This window comes from Hypomesus transpacificus, chromosome 26 (genome assembly GCF_021917145.1).
Source record: "Hypomesus transpacificus isolate Combined female chromosome 26, fHypTra1, whole genome shotgun sequence".
In the NCBI taxonomy this organism is placed as follows: Eukaryota; Metazoa; Chordata; class Actinopteri; order Osmeriformes; family Osmeridae; genus Hypomesus; species Hypomesus transpacificus.
In genome coordinates this window covers 472931-490559 of record NC_061085.1, presented here as the reverse complement: position 1 = coordinate 490559, position 17629 = coordinate 472931, and the positions used below count along the sequence as shown (strand labels likewise).

The window sequence follows — 17629 nt, the reverse complement described above, 5'->3', positions numbered from 1 at the left end:
CAGTCTGACTGTCTGTCAACCCCCACGCCTCCCTTACCACCCTAGACCAGCCAGCCCTGACACTGGCACCTTCTCAACCTTCCTCAGCACGAGTCTACGCCATCTTTCGTTCCTGTTTGCTGGCAGAGATGGCTGCCAGTGGTTTACACATTAAACACAAGCTTGATAACTGTCTAGTTTGGTTTGCAAGCGCAATATCGTCCACTTTCACACGCACTTTAACCCTGCAATCATCTGGCGTGAGTGCATTATTGCAGTACGGAGGTCCACAGCAGAGAGGCGTCAACAAAGATATCGGCTTGGGAAAGAGCCTGGAGTGGAGGATTGAGAAAAGTGGAAGAGAGGTACAGAAGGGAGGGAATGTATGGATGTAGGTCAGGGATGTAGGGGTGCTAGGTCAGGGCAGTCTGGAGGAAATGGGATTGTTTATGAATGAAGGAATGATTTAGGGGTGGAAGGGATGTTACGCAACACTGCAGCTCATGCAAAATACTTTTGTTGGGTTATTTTTCTTTTTTTTCTTTTTTTTGTTAAACTTTCTATTATAGAATGTTCTTTTAAACAATAACAATTTACCATATGTGTATCATTCTTAGGATTAGATATTAATTTGTGTTAATATCTACTGTAAAACAATGTTTTACACTAGATATCTGTTTCAGTGGTAAAGCTGTTTCAGTGCTGGCTGTGTGATAGTGGAGCTGACACACAGCAGCAGGCAGTACTCCTGAGACAGACTGCGACCAGGTGCAGCCGATAAGACTCTAAACTCACTGGAAAAGGGAGTGACTGAGACCCAGGGCGCTGAGGCTCGATTCAGTGCAGAAACCTATTGCAACATGAGCGTGAGAAAGTCATTCAGGCAGAGAGGGTTCCAAAACCTGCACTTTATTGTCTTCTCAACATCAATACATTTGTTTTGGAACTCTGTCAGTGCCTTTGTGCAAGACAGAATTAGTCAGGTGTTAGCGGCAAACAATAAGACATGCTATTGGTGTGCATTATACCTTGCACAGGTGATGCAACATTTTACGAAAGTGCATACATTTCTATATATTTTCTTAGTTTTTCGCAGAATCTTTTGCATCCCTTCTTGGCAGTGGACATTTGTAATGTATGCATAACAAGGAATACTTTTTGTGTGCTTGTGATTAATAGAAAAAAAAATGAAAGAAGAGAACTGTAAATTAATAGTCAAGAGAGGATAAGATACGTGGAAAGAGCAGTTCTTATGTCCCTATAGAGAAATATTGCAATCATGTGTATGGACAAAAGTCGGAACAGGTATGGAATATTAGGAAAAACAGAGGTCCAACAGATGGAGAAGACAGCATGCTTGTATTTGAAGACCAAAAGCCAGAGTTGAAGTAACATAGCAGACAGCGTAAATGGAATGAAGAATTAAATTTAAATTGATGGAGATGTGTGCATAGCTGGAAAGGCATGATGAAAAGAGAGAGTGATTGAGTATAGTCAACCCGGCATGCTATTCGGCTGAGCCATCTTATTGATTTAGTTGGGAATGTTGGCAATGGAATTAGGGTGACTATTCATTACCGAATGAATTAATAGGTTATGTTATGCCGCTTAAGAGCAGAGTTTATAAGGCCGAAGGAACATATCTAGAGAGGTCTTGCTATAGGTAAAATGTAGCCTACAAGAGAGAACTAGCCTCCAACCAGCAGAAAGCCCCCGAAATGCAGTCTGGCCGTCTCACTTTATATAAGTTAACTAAAATCTATATTTTGCGGGATATATTACCTTTTTTGTGTATTGTATGAAGTGAGTACATGTATTTTGGTGGTGCTCAATGGAGACTCCAGTTGTTGTGTCCCAAACAGCACTCACAATTGAGCTTATCATATCCACGATCTTGTGGGCAGCTGCAAGCAACTTCCCGCAGATGCAGGCGGCAAGCCGAGGAGCAGTGCTTTCCGTCGCTTGCGCGCCACGTGTCGCGGGCTCCGGAACAGCTGGAGATCCCGCCCGTGAAGCTTCACCTACTGAGTCCGTAAAGGAGCGGACACAGTGCGGTTTTCAACTGCTGTTTCCTAACAGAAGGAGGCCAAGACATTTTTCCAGTAACGCTGGAAAGTAGATCGTAGCCTAATGATACTTGGGATCGACCATTTTTGTAACATTATCAACCTTTTGAGATATCCTTGGCTATTTAGGCTAATTACCAACACTGTCTTTATATGTCTATAACTGTTGACCTATAGGCTAATAGTTTAATAAACGGTGTAACTTATTTAACTTAACGTGTAACAATAAATTGGCTATAAACCTACTTCATAGACATTGTGTTTACTTTCATGAACACCGGAACTATAGGCTACACAAAATTGTATACGATTGTATGAAACTATTATAACCATTAACTTTACTGGTCATGTCTGAGTCCGTTTCTCTCTTTCTGTTTCTGATAAAGATAAGGAAACGAAATTATGACTTGAAATTCAACGCCCAACTGCTGCCCGACCACAGGCTCTAATCGTGTGCTCACACTGAAATATCTCTGCTTTGGCTCACATTCCGATAAGCCCGATCGAGCTCTCGGTAGGCGTGGTTTTCCCAGGCTTTTAAAACAGCAGCTGCTATTTACCTTCCCTCTAATGTAAACCACCACCACCACCCCCCAGCCCCGCAGCCAAACCTCAACCACAACCCCCCACCCCCGCCCAGCCCGACAGCCAAACCTCAACCACCGCGCTCATAAAACATCCTGGCACGTGCTTCACATTCACAATACTGCTCGCATGTCGACAGATGTCAAAAAGGCAAATTTGTACAGAAGTCACACGCATTGAATAAATATTGCTTAAAACTGGATCGATTAGGACGAGAATTTGTTTTGAAACTTTCAGAGAAGACTCACATTTCTATAGACCACTTTTACTCTTCTAGGCTGTGGGTAATTGCAATTTAATCTGCACTCACATACCATAGAAGACACCATAATTACTACATCAAGTAGCCTATACTAAAACGTTGAAGTATGCGATATGTTTATTATTCTATATAAGTAGATATAACTTATGCTGTACGTTTACAGCTATACAGTATATGTTATGAAAGTACATTGTGAAATAAACTATTAGGATTGCTGTCATGCAGTGTGCGCTGTCTCAAATGTCTCTTCTCTGTTCGTGTTTCTCTCCAGATTGGGATCAACATGCCCGGTCAAGTCAGCTCAGTGCTTGCTTTCTGCCGGGGTGGTAGTCGGAGGTTCAAGTGTTAATATGTAAACGGCATGATTGAAGGCAGCCCCGGTTGTGTCCTAAACCAGACCGTGCGCCATTGGCCGCCCGCTCAAACACCAAACAACCAATGGAGGGGCGCCGACCACGAGCCATCCTCCCATCGGGCCGCGTGTCCCTCACGCTGATTGGTACAAAGTTACTGTGGGAAAGAAAGTTTGGGAAGTTTCACACGAGCCGTTCGCGTGCAGTTCCAGATATAAATAAGACCCACACGAAGCCCCAACCAGTCAGACGCATCGTCCGCTGGCAGCCGGTGATCTCAGATTCAGTGACATCCTTTAGGCTGTCGCTCATTCACGGGACACCCGTCTTCCGCATTTCAACCCAGAGCGGATTTTTGTATCAACAGGATTTGGACTTAAACAAGACACTCAGGAAGCACGTTGTTCCCCGTCATTAATCACCAGCAGTGGACCATCTTATCAATTTGCAGTGGTGCGCTTGTGGGATATTTGTGACTCAAGATGCCTGCCGATATGATGGAAAAAAACTCGTCCTCTCCAGTGGCTGCAACACCAGCGAGCATGAACACTACACCTGATAAACCCAAGACTGCTTCAGAGCACAGAAAGGTTGGTAGGCAATGGGAGTCTAACCCGGCTGAAATTCTACTTATCTACCCTTGAACCTTAATTTATAAAACTGAAAGCTTATGACTCCAACAAGAAGCACATTCTAACAATTTCCTATATATATTTTTTCTTTAGTCCTCTAAACCTATTATGGAGAAAAGAAGAAGAGCCAGAATCAACGAAAGTTTGGGACAGTTGAAAACACTCATCTTGGATGCACTGAAAAAAGATGTAAGTAGCATATATTATCTTTACGAATGGCATACTAGTCTACTCATGGTATTGATGTTAGGACTTTTGGATACAATCTAAATCAGAAAACAATTCTCAGTCCTAACGATCCTTAATTATTGTTATTTGTTTTATTGGGCGCAGAGCTCCAGACACTCGAAACTTGAAAAGGCGGACATCCTGGAGATGACGGTGAAACATCTCCGGAATCTTCAGAGAGCTCAGATGACGGGTAAGTCATTGAAGCTGTTTTGATTAAGCCTCAGGAAGATTTCTATTGCTATGCTTTGGTAGTCTATTTCTACATTTGGCGCACATTTGGTATCTAAATTGTTAGAATGAAGCTAGTCTAGTTGGAGCATCATTAATGAAAAGAGACACATTTTACTTTACAGAATGTTTGAGAAGACCATCACCTTGTTCCTTGATTTATAATTCAAGTAATACATATTTTGCATTTCCTCTTCAGCTGCATTGAACACCGACCCCACAGTTCTTGGGAAATACAGAGCTGGTTTCAGTGAATGCATGAATGAAGTCACACGTTTCCTTTCGACCTGTGAAGGGGTTAACACTGAGGTCAGGACACGGCTTCTCGGTCACTTGGCCAGCTGCATGACGCAGATCAATGCTATGAACTACCCTACCCAACATCAGATCCCTGCTGGCCCTCCTCACCCCTCTTTTGGCCAGTCCATGGTCCAGATCCCCAGCTCTCCTCAAGCGAACGTCATGCCCATGCCTTGCAAAGGCAGCTCTCCAGACGCTACAAAAGTGTACGGAGGCTTCCAGATTGTACCTGCCACAGATGGACAGTTTGCCTTTTTGATCCCGAATGCAGCTTTTGCGCCAAATGGTCCGGTTATCCCCGTGTATGCCAACAATGTCAGCACACCGGTTCCTGTTGCGGTCTCCCCAGGCGCACCATCAGGCAATACAGACTCGGTGTGGCGACCCTGGTAAAATCACTGGACTAAACTTAAAAACTTGTTGACACTTCTCTTTTTGGTTCAATGTTACATGAGTTTGTTTGGATTGTTTTTGTATTGCAATGCGTAAATGAAAGATGTATGCACTATATTTGTATAGACTATACGGAAGTGAAGTTCATATTGAAATGAAATTTGTATTGTTTAAGTCATGTTCACTGCATTTTTATGTGAGGTGTCTTTTTACTGTCTGATGCCAAAGATATGTCAAATGCTCTTATTTCTTCGTTTTGGAAGACAAAATAAATTTGTAAAGATTTGGAAAACAAGCGTTGTTGTTTTGTTGTTTGTCTTCCAGTGACATTATTTTGCTCTGGAAATTTGCCCAGCAATTCTTTAAAGGCCTACTGCTTTTCAAATTGTTATCAAATACCTATACAGCCATTTAGTCAGTTTAGTCATAACATAATAAATATGTGTGTGAAAATGTTAAATTATTCAAAAAATCAGCACAATTGGTGGATGATGGCATTGGGATGGAACCATTTCTGTTTCATGCAAACCCAGGAAAATTAGACCAGTGATATCTTAAGGGAGTATTAAAATTTAATTATTCAACTTCTAGTGTTCACTGAGATGATGTAGGCCTATTGTCAAATTAATAGGTGTATAAAAATGATAAAAGATAAAAGCACTTTGCACAAGTCTCAAGACTACATTATATTCTGAAGAAAAGTCAGGTCACTGAACGACTATACCACAATAATTGTGACGGACCTGTAAGGCTGTCCTGTTTCTGTCCATTGAGGAGCAGAAGTTCATATGGTATAGCCTATAATTTTCCAGGTCTTAGCGTCCACTAATTTCTATGATCATTTCAAGACTAACAATCATGACGAGCATATCAAATGGACCGTGGACAATGTACTGAGGAAACAGACACATAAGAGAGGCAATTCAGTTAACTAGCCTATCCATTACACTCACCTTCCTGAAGGTCAGTTGCGCCATCTAGTACACCAGGAAAGAACTGCAATCACATCAATGAACGGACCATTGTGTTCACACACACACACACAGCTGCAAACTGGTCCTATTAAAGTGTTTGGCACAATGGGATCATTAAAGAGACAACAAAATGCTAACACAACAAAAACAAGTTTTTACATGGTATATAAGAATTTGAGTAAAGGCTCGATTATGTTTTCTCAAGTTCTACAGTCTACATAGATAACAGGCCTTATGCGTAGATAGCAGCAAGGATAAACTTTTTCAAAACAAAGATACACATTTTACAATAGAAAGGAATTTTTGTCACTTGATTTTTGATTTCAAGAGCTTGTAGGAAAATTGACAAGTAGCCTAGGCCTAGAATTGTTCCATTTGAATCGGTTGTCCTGGTGTCTGCACTGATGTACTGTAGAATTGCCCTAAGTTTACTTTAGCAAACTGCAACTTCAGGCTATATTTCTATTTCATGTGCATCTTAAGAAAAAAATGTGTAATAAGATCCTCTGCCTTGGTTTAGGGGCACGTCTATCGTGATGACACAAGATTTTCCTTTAACCAGCTCTGTGAAGTCCCTTTTATGGAGATGAGTGTTAGAGGTAGGATGGTTTCCATTGCTTCGTGGGAGCACTCTGCCCAGGTGTGCCCCCTCCAGCATTTCTAGTGTGGTCATTCTTCTGGGGGTGGGGGCATGTGTTTGTAATTACCAATCTGCTAAGAGGCACAAAGTGTGGATAAGTGCCATCATTTTGAATTTCCATCACACCTTTTTATAGGGGGCCAGGGATTCCAGATTTGGGCCATGTGTGTAGAGGGAACCTCAGTGTAGAGGCCAGGGCAGCTTTGGTGTGGAGGCAAGGGGTCTGCTCGGGATAAAGGCGGTGGCAAAGGTGAGCGTGGTGGGTCAGAAGTTTTTTGCGTGTGTCCATACTCTTGGACTGGTAAGTTTGTGTGCGTGTGTGTGTATGGGGGGGATATGTTTGTAATTTTTTCCTGCCTCCTCTCTTAACCACTCCAGGCTCACAGCTGGATGACATCCAGCTCCCTCCCTCCCTCCCTCTTTTCCCCATTATCATGATCATTAGCGAGCCACCACCTCCCGCTCTCCTGAGCAGGGAAGCTTTACTGGGCTCTCCTCTTACCCTGCTGCAGTGGCTGTTCAGCCGGACTGACCTCACACATGTCACAACACCATCAGGGGGTTAGCTGCCATGCGTGTCCATTCACTTTTCCCACACTCCGTGCGCATGCAAGAACGATAGGAGGGAGGGACGAATGGAAGGGGGAAAAAAGTCCCTCCATGCTTCCTCCTTGCTCACTAAGTGCTACCATATGGTGCAATCTTTCTTTCCCTGCGTCTCTCTTCTCTCCCTTCCTCTGTCTTTTTCTCCCTCTCTCCCTTTCTCTGACTCTCTCATTCTTGTTCTCCCTTTCCCTCTCCCCATCCCTCTAACAGCTCGTCACTGGGGCTGCCTTTGATTGCAGCCCAGACAAGCGAGAGCTTTATGATTTAAGCCTGGGGCTTGCTGTACCAAGCCCTGGATTCATTTTGAAGCCAAACACTGCCCCCCCCCCTCGCCTGCTTCGCCCCCTTCCCCTCCCCCTCCCCCCACACCCCTCCTGTAGTTGCAGGAGAAGGCTGTTTTTTGGCAGGAAATGAATAGCTCCCAGATGAGCACAGGAACCTGAGAGGTCGTGAGAAAGAGGCGAACCCCCCTCGGCAGGCCCGGCCTGCTGCCAGCCGCCGGGGGAATGTGTGTGAGCTCCTCTCTGACACACGCGTCAACTCCCCCCCTCTCCCCCCTCCTGCCCCTCCCCCGCACTCCTCCTCTTTCCCCTTCCCCCCGGCCCCTGGCCCGTCCTCCTCCCCTGTGCAGGGTTGGCCAGACCCAGGCTGGTTGGAGACAGCCTGACAGACAAGGCGGCAGCCACAAACGAGCAGGACTGGCGGAGGGGAGTGAAGGGAGAGAGAGAACCTAGAGGAATAGGAGGAGTACGATGATGGGCAGCGGAGGGAGGGGGGGGGGGCAGAGGGTGACAGGAAATTTGCAGTGACTGTGAGCTGGATCGAGTTCACACCTACTGTGTCCTAAATCATACACGCTGTTGGGCAACATGTTATCACAGATGTAACCAACACTGACCTCCATGAGTGTGGTAAATATGGGGGTCTACCAGAGAAAGTGAGTGAAAATAAAAAGACATGCAACAAAAACAATGTTCACATATAGGTACAGTAAATGTAAAAAAATAAAATACAAAATGTACATGCAGAGTATGTGGTAAAGAGATAACATTTATTATTCACAGCCGTAATGGCAGCAGGCAGGAAGTACATGTTCATTTGTGGCTTAAGTTGGGCTGCACTGTCCACTGATGGAAACTCTCTGCCCCATGAGAACACAGTGGAGTGAGGGCCATTCTACATTTTATGACTTGCTTTCTTGTTGCAGTGTTTTTTGTGCCGTTTCCTTGGTGCTGGAGCTGGCCCTTTTATCACTCTGTTTAGCTTTACTGTGACTCTCTGTCCCCTTATACACCAGACTGGGCAACACAGCAAAATATTTTCATAAAGTACAAACCTACCTGCCTACAAGGCCGGCAACAACGAAGCATTTTGCTGCAAATACCTTTCAACATGGATCCAGGTGCAATCCCAGAAATGTATAGAACTGGATCGTATGTCCGGATAGAGGATAGAGGGTTACATCAGTTGTGACTTTTTCCCCTAAAGGTGTGAAGAGGAGTGGTGACAGGAGAGACCTCGATGGCCGTCATGCTGCAGACTCAAAGTTGAGAAGCCTCACATGCTGCTGTTTCGCTCGGGGGGCGTTTTGTTAGAGAGAGGTGCAGAGATGTCCTCAACTTTATTTCCCTTCAGATGTGGCTAATGCTAACCTAACTAGTACTGAAATTATGCAAAACCATGTAAAACATTTCTTGTTTCAGATTGTTCACTGAATGTGAACTCCTTGCCCATTCTTTATACTGGAACTGATTGTGTTAAATTCCCTGTTGGAAGAGTAAAAAATGTATGGATTGCTAGGATTTTATTCTAAGAGGGAAAAACACTCTTCAACAGAAAACATTTAATTAATGTATATTGTACATGAATTGTGCTGACAAGTAAACTATAAAATACCCTAAATTACTAATACAAATTGCTTGCCAACACACACACACACGCATTGACACATCCACAACACAAGCACATGCAAGCAAACACACCTGCACACACACAATAATAACTCTACCAGCAGTCCTATCAAGGTTGTGCTATGCCCACTTCTCGCCAGCCAACCACCCACCTCACCGCCCCATCCCGGGGTTTCACAATGGCCCACCAAAGATCCCCACTTTACCTCCTTGCCGCCCCATTTAGATGTCAGCCCCTGCGTTTGAAGTCTGAAATGGCTATGGAAATCAGCATTGGTGGACCAGCGCTTTCTCACCAACCAAACCACAAAGAAGAGTATCCAGCTAAGGTGGTCCGTTGACGTTAGTTACGTATTCCTTTTTGATCTGGAGCCTATAGAAGTTGTTTCTTTTCCAAACCTTCTTAAGGGTTAACCCCGTGTCTCTTGCTAGTTGGTAAACATCTTGCGAAGGAGTTTAGGGCGAGGAGAGGGACTGTGTGGGCCGTCAGTCAGATTGCTTTTTACTGTGACTGTGATGACCTTGTCACAGTCCCTTTGTGAGTCTTTAAGTAAACTCAGCCCTGTAATAGTGATTAAGGAGGACAATGTTGTGCTTTTGCCAGGAAAACAAGCCTAAAACTAAAGTAAAAATATATTTTTTTTTATTAAACTGAAGCAACATTTGATAAAACACCCCCCCAAAAATTCTGAACATATAGTTTGTAACAGACCATTTACAATTTTTGTATTTGTATGTGTGGTATGCGTGGCTATTTTTATGTATTCCAAATGTATTCTCTAATGATTAGGTATTGTTTTGTACATACTCAAATGTTCAGTCTGTTTTGTTTGTTTCCATGTTTCAAGGCTTTTGGTGGAATTACAAAAAAGTGAAAGTGAAACATGAAAGTGAGATCAATAAGCTAGGTCCTTGAAAACTCATTGAGCCGGTGGAGCAGAATACACACACTAGGAGACATGATCTGGCTTGGTCCACAAGTCGCTTTCTTGTGGCAGTTTATATTTTCCTGTCTTTAACGAGTGATCTGTCATAGGGCCCATTCGTTTGACCCCTGAACACATCAAAACCAGTCCGGATGTCCATTGAGCGCACGCAGACACAGTTGTGATAACTTAGTGTGTTTGATCTCTACCAAAAAACAATGTCATCGTGCTCTTGTAAAAAAGGGTTAGGAGTGTTAAAAACAGAGCAATCACACATTTGTGTGCAGTATGTGTCCAGTATGTGTGTGTTTGAGTAGGAGAGAGTGTGTGCGTGTGTGTGTGTGCGTTAGTGTGTCGTATGAACACATTGATTTAGGAGAATCTATCTAGGTGAGGACCTGCTGTTCAGAACAAGGCTCTCATCAGATAAAAAAAAAACAGTTGTTGTTGTTGTAGAATATGGGTTGTTCTTGTCCAATCAACCTATGGACAGCATATATCAGTAAGCACCATGCCTTGATGTAAACTCCCACATTTAAGTACATTTGAGGGATATATCATACTTCAATCCGCCTCAAAAACATCCTGAGGCAATTTCCTGTAAGTAAGGGGATGCATTTTTGTGGTATATTGAGTTTATGGTTGCCCTATGCTTTCGTTTGTCTCCGTTGAGATAAATTGCATCATGCCAAGGTCTGAAACAGAGAGACATGAAATTGAATTATCCCACCACCCTCTCACACCGGCCACGCAAACCAGCCTAAGCCTGCCATGGCTCCCGTGGACCAATCAGTAATCCTCTTTTTTCATAAAGCCAGTGGCAGGAGCTGGGCTCTGAGATAGGGTTGGGGTGTGACGAGCCACTAAAGCCCCGATGCATGCCATCCCAAAGGATGTTGTTGTGTCTGTTTTTTCACATCTCTGAATGTGTGTTACAAAATCATAATGGGACTCCCCACCTCTCCCAGCTGTTTAACTTTAACTTTTGTCATGTGTGTTCTCTCACACACTCACTGGACACCTTTGTTTGGCCTTTTGCATTATAACTGTAGTGAATTTATGGTTTGTTGGGGGCCAATCCAGCAAGCTTGTCATGTGTGTTTGTGCTTGTAAACCTAAAATGGTCTGTGACTGTATGAGATCATTGAAGGAGCTCAAAAGTAGCATGAGCAAGAATTGGATCAATTTAGAATTTTCAAAAATGTGTCTGTTTGAAATGTATTCAGCTCAAGTGTGGTTGTGTTGTGATCTTGATCACGGCTGGAGTGTGGGATTATATTTTGGGTATCTGAAAGTAGTTCACGTGTGTCAGACATAATTAACCGTCAAATTATCAAATTGCTGTAGAATACCTCGTTGACCAATCGTTTAAGGTTATTTGTCACTTGTGTCATGGAAAGCGCCCTCTGGTGGCCTGACGGCAGGAGAGCTGAATAACACCAGATTTTTTGGAAAGAAATACTACATCACAATTAAAAGACAGGGCAATTTGCATGGGCGACTCTCCCTCTGCCTGTCCATCATGTTATGTTCCACCACCCAAACAGAGAATGCATGTAGAACTGCTTCGAGCATCAATATTGTAAAAAGGCATGGTCTGTGTGTGTGCTTGCAGTGAGTATGGTCCAGCTGGAGACACATCACAAACGCATCATACATCATTGCGGTTACAGTTGAAATGTCAGTAAAAGAAACCCTGGGCTGCTGCGAATACTCAACCAATTTTAAATGTGCAGGGCTGCAAGCCCCACCCCAAAAGTTATTGTATTTTGGTCCCCAGAACTAAATTTGGTTCCTGGTTCCTGTGGGGGAAACAGTGAGTTCCGGGCTAAAGTTTCTGCTAAGAAAACGTGGCGTAAAACAACATATTCTTTACAATAGAAGATATTACACTTTTCTGAGATACACCTGAGTGGACAGTCTGTGGATTAGGCCTATGACACACTCAATGCAAATGCATCAAACTGTGGTTAATTAGTTTGACTGTGATTCTTCAGTGTGTTAGTGCTTTGAAACGCAGTCAGTGTCAGGAGGGACGTGCTGGCTTCACACACCTTTATTCTACTCTTGACTGGGCACTGGGTGAAAAAACATATTTCATGATGAACAATGAAATATGTTCAAGAAATGAATTACTTCCTATCTACTTCCTACAGACAGAGATATTCACAGTTTATGTACCAAAACACATACATTTTACAGAACAAATTGAGAAATAAGGACAGTTTTTTCAGGTGTAGACTCGTGAGAAGTTGTGTCAATTTTCCCTCCTCAGGACTCAGAATTAGCATGCCGACAGTCGCAATGACAAATAGACAACCAAGTTAATACTGCATTTCTTGCAATCAAAAGAACTTGAATGAACGAATGAGCGAGTGAATGCATGGGAAACCTCCACCACACACTCTTCCCCCACATGTGCAGCTCAGGCCTGGTGAACGAAGGCCTTCTCCCTCTCTCTCCCCAGCCACAGATGGTGTCAGAGTAATCGACAGTGACTGGAAATATGCAGCATCATTGAGCTGCAGGCCGTGTGACTAACAGGGTTAGGGGCTCCTCTTTTGAGACGCGTACCTCCTCAGAAGCCATCAGTAATATTCAATTTGTGTTCTAGGGCCCCTTTGAGGTCCTCTAGGGATCCCATATGATTAACATATTTTATGCTGAGTCTTTGAGTTTATATTTTTTTGCCATGGTCGGTATAAATACTAATGGTCAGAGTATGTTTGCCCCGGGTTGTGGAATGTTGGTGACAGTTCGCGCAGACAGTGGGCTGTGAAAGGCGGTGGAATTGTTGCACAGAGATTTCATTCTCACCCCCTTCTTTTTTGTAATTTCATTTACAAATCTGCTATGCATGAATGAAACTAATAAGAACTGATTTGTATATGTCCTACACTTCATTCTCAGTCGCAAGTTGGATGTCAGAGAACGGAAGCACTTTTGGAATGCACGTAAAGCATTCACAAAAGGCAGAACTTCTTCCCACAATGGATTTTCTAAGGAATAAACACACACTCAAAGGCATACAAAGGGTTAAACAGAGAAAAGGAGAGACAGACAGACAAACCCATACACACACACACACAAACACACAGTGTCTACAGTAAGGACATTCCTTTAGTCTACACGCATGAAGCATTGTCTGCAACAAGCGATGTGAAAACAAAAGAGGCGTCATGGCTTCCTCCTTGGCCTCAGTGCAGGAGAGAAGTAAAAATGGAACCATGCCGATCATTAAAGAAACCTTCTCTCTCTTCCACACTTTTAGATGTTTCAAGTGAATTGGCATGTTATGAGTACCCCCTTTCACGATGTTCTGTTAAATTGGCCAAAAAACGTTTTAATAAATGTTTCCATGACACAGTTAATTTTGATGGCTTGCACCAAAGACTGCCGTGTAAATCAGACCTTTTGTCCAGTTCCACAGCAGCTTCCCTGTGCAGTTCCTTGTCCCACTATGGTCTGTAATGGTTGTGTGTCTTGAGATAGGTGGCTGGAAAATGAAAACATGACATTGTCTCCCTATGTGTGTGTGTCTTTTTATGTGGACAAGCAGGGAAATCACACAGACCAAGAGAAAAGGAAAGGACTGGATACGATTGGTTCCCACATGCCAGACAGTGGGAGAAATCTGTGTGTGTGTGTGGAGTTGTGTGTGTGGAGATGGCGTGTGTGAGTGTATGTGTCGAGGTGTGTGTGTGGCAGTGGTGGTGGTGTGGGTATGGGAGAAGGCAGGTACAGTATCTGCATGGACAGACACAGATTTTCAGGTGTGTAATAAAGGCAGGACTAGGGTAGGGGCAGTCTGATTGTGTTGTGATGAGGGGTAACCAGGGGTGGGCGTGGAGTATGGTTCTGCTCAAGTGAGCCTGAAGAATCCCTGTGGATCTTTGCTGGTAGGCAATGAGTTCCTTTCATTGTGCGTAGTGAAGTGTACCATACCCGGTCTACCACCATATCTCTGTTTTCTCCTCGACCTGTTCTTCTGTCACAGTAAAAACTAGGTAGGCTGTTTCACTCTTAGGGCCCTATTTTACCGATCTGAAACGCAAGTATCAAAATGCAAGTAACTTTGTGGGCGGGACTACGTCTCTGTTGTTATTATACAGGCGGGATAAATGACTTTGCTCCTCGTGCAAATCGAAAATGGGTTGGTCTGAAGTAGCTTCATTACTAATGAAGCTTGGCGCAAGTTCAGTCAGGCAAGACCGAACCCTGCACTCGGGCACACATGATACTGTTCCACTATTCACTCCCTACGCTAAGAACGCTCACTCCTTTCCCTCTTTCTCATGTCGGGCTGTCATCTATATCATATGTCTATCACATGTCTCCATCTCTCTCACATTATCATTGTATCCTTCTCTTTTTACTTCCCAGAATTGTAAGACCTGATCACTGACACATCGTTCAGCTCTCAGAGTGACCAACTGCGCAGACCTCCTGTAACGCTGCGTGTCCACTACAGCGGAGCAGGCGGCGCGGGGCGGCGGCTTCCAATTCATTTTCAATGAAATCGTGCGTTGACGCTCGCGTAGGGCATTGTGGGAAGGCGAGCAGAGCGTAAATTGGATTTTGTTCAGCTTTATGTAAATGAAGAGCGTGAAAACGCTGGCGTTGGCCAATCGGATTGGTTTCTTGTAATGTAGCAACTGTTGGTACAATTTCAAGATGGAGGAGAAACTTATCGTATGTGTCTGCACACCCAGTTCTGTTGAGAACGAAGTTACGTAATGTGACAAGCCGGAATTTAAAGATAACATTAAAATAATAATCCATGGTGCAGGGTTGCCGATGTTGTCAGTGTCCCTGGTGTGTTTTTATACTTTTAAATTCAGTCTCGTCAAATTACGTGATTGTTCTGTGCCACTGCTAGCTCGCTAGCCCAGCCGACACATGACTGGTTGAGTGACCGGTGGCGTGACACGTAGCCTAGTGTACTGTAATCTTGCACTAGTAAAACATTGTGTATTTTTACACAAATGTTGTGTAAAAGTGGTATTTTGATCGATATTGTGAGTACATGAACCCAAGTCTGCACGCCTGGCCAACAACAGTGACCTTAGAGAACTACAAGTGTATTAACTTGTCTAACACGCCCCCGAGCGTGGTGTACTGTGGGAAGGCAAGCGGTGCAGAGCGTTAAAAAACGCTGTAATGGACACGTACCGTAAGAGGACCTGGTGCTATGATGTCCTTCATTTTGCCCCTGCCCTGCTTGGATGGTCTGATTGAGCACTAAGGGGGAATGTCAGACAATTTCTTATTTTGGTTAGTTTGAAAGGTTAACTTTTGTGTGGGTGCATGTGTGTGTGCAGCTGTGTGAGGGGTGTGTGTGTATGTGTGTGCCAAGGGGGGTTGTTGTCATTACCGTAAACTTTGTTTTGCTGGAGAGGGCAAAACTAATGTCCTCTACTGCCATTGGCTCTCTGCTTTGGGGTTTGGCCTGTAAATTTTGGCCTCTGTCTCCTCTCACTCTTGAAGTCTTTTGGGTTCAGGTTTGCACACAAACACACACTTTACTCTTTGGTGTTGTTACAGCTTAAAGCTTGCACCCTAAGGTAGAATGTGCCATCTTGATCATACAAACACAGCCCATACTTAGCAAAATGTTTAGTATAAAGTCCAGGCACTGTGGTATTTCAGGAGAAAATACAGTTCTATTATTTTGACTCTTCATACATGTAATACAATCTAGCAACATAGTTAAGGTTTGTACAAGGCCATAACACACATACCACAAAAAGAAAATGCAGTCAACAGACCAACAAGAGATGGGTGACACTCATGCTTGTCAATGTCAGAGTGTCTTCCAACTAAGTTACTTCCAGGCAGTATATTACAAAAACCTTCTAAAAAGTCATTTTTGTTTACATTGACACAGTGAACTCGAGTTCTTGTTAAATTGCAAAGTAAAATGTAAAAGTTAAACTGATCTTTTACTTCCTTCCAAAATAAGCACTGCTTGCACAATGAAAGAAATAGGTAACACTTTAAAATAAGTCAACGCTTTTTGGCATTTACAAAGTGTTAACTAATAGTTAATTACTCCTTTTGAAACATTAACAATACATTATTAAATTATTATTAAATAGTTAATAAGCTTATTATTAAACACTATGTTATTCATTAATAAAACACTGTTAAAAATGATGTATTTCATTCACAATACGATTCATAAGGTGATTGATAACTGCATTGCCATACTTTAAAGACAGCTTGTTAATATAGTTGCAAACCAGTAGTCCATAAGCTGTTAATGGTAAATGAGCTGGTATAGAAAGCATTAGCAAATGGTGAACAAACCATTTACATTACCTTTACAAAGCATGAGTAAATAACTAACAACATATTTACTTACGTCTTTAATTAATGTACGCCAAGTCGAATATACGATGTAGGCTACACTAAGGCCAAATCCCAATTCTCAGTCTTACCCCTACCCCTTACCCCTACCCCTTACTTTGCGCGTTCTCGTGAGAGTAAGGGCTGTCCCAATACTCGTTTTGATCGAGGGGTAGGGCTAAGCGGTAGGGGTACACACCCCTTAAAACCAAGTGGTTTCGGGAGCTTACCTGAAACCATGGGGTAAGGGGTGAATACCCCTTAGCCCTACTAAGGCCCTACTAACTCTGCAGCTAGAGTATAGAGAGACACAAGGGGCAGTTGATGCTGGCAGGGGGGAATAGGACCACCTGCATAGCCCCTTTTAACTGTGAGATTATGCGGGCATATAACTTATATTTACATGAAGTTATCACTTACTAAGTTCTTCCTCAATTGAATTCTATGACATCAGCTAACCACCATTGTGGTTAGCTGTAGATGAAAAAGGAAAGACAATTTGTTGTTTCTTAAGATGTGAGAAAGTGGATATTCACACCATCTAATGTATTATAATTATTTCTTTTTTTATTTGCAGTATTTCATTTGTTATTCAACCTTTATTTATCCAGACAAGTCATTCAGAAAAAGTTATCATTTACAATGGCAGTATGGCGTGTGGCAAAAGTCACTTGGAGCAAGGGTAAAGAGCTACAAGATAAAACTTACTTTTGCATGTCTATGTGCATTTTACCATATCATGTACAAGAATGGCATTTGTCCATTTCCCGTCCTCTCTCCTGTGCTCTCCTGTCCTCTCCTGTCCATTCCAGTCTTTCTCAGCTTCTCCCTTCCTCTGCTGTCCTCTCTTTCCTGTCCTGTCCTCTCCTGTTCTGTCCTCTCTCCTGTCATGTCCCGTCATCTCCTCTCCCACTCTCCTGTGCTGTGCTGTCCAGTCCTCTCCATCCCTCCTAGACTGCAGCATCCCAGTGTCTTCAGGAAGCTCACAGAGCTGTGTGTTGTTTCCAGAGTGTGGATGTGACCATTCATGATCGGTTAGTTCCCACTGTTTCAGGCTTTGTTCTTTGTCAAGATGAATAGCTCTTCCTGGTTAATTATTCCGAGGCTGGTTATTTGTAGGTAGCTGAACCTCCACTGACCTTCTGGTCTTCAGTCAATATATAATGACTTAATTTAGACTTCCCCTTTCATTCCTG

At 43.3% G+C, this 17629-nt stretch overlaps 1 protein-coding gene across 1 annotated transcript; it reads left to right on the top strand.

The window, feature by feature from the left end:
* Window positions 1-3371: 3371 nt before the first annotated feature.
* On the top strand, window positions 3372-5318 carry her6 (hairy-related 6). The gene is made up of 4 exons (XM_047049591.1): window positions 3372-3835; window positions 3971-4066; window positions 4211-4298; window positions 4536-5318. Exons 1-4 carry the CDS (start codon window positions 3728-3730, stop codon window positions 5027-5029), a joined length of 786 nt encoding a protein of 261 aa, XP_046905547.1. The 5' UTR covers window positions 3372-3727; the 3' UTR covers window positions 5030-5318.
* The last annotated feature ends 12311 nt before the right edge of the window (window positions 5319-17629 follow it).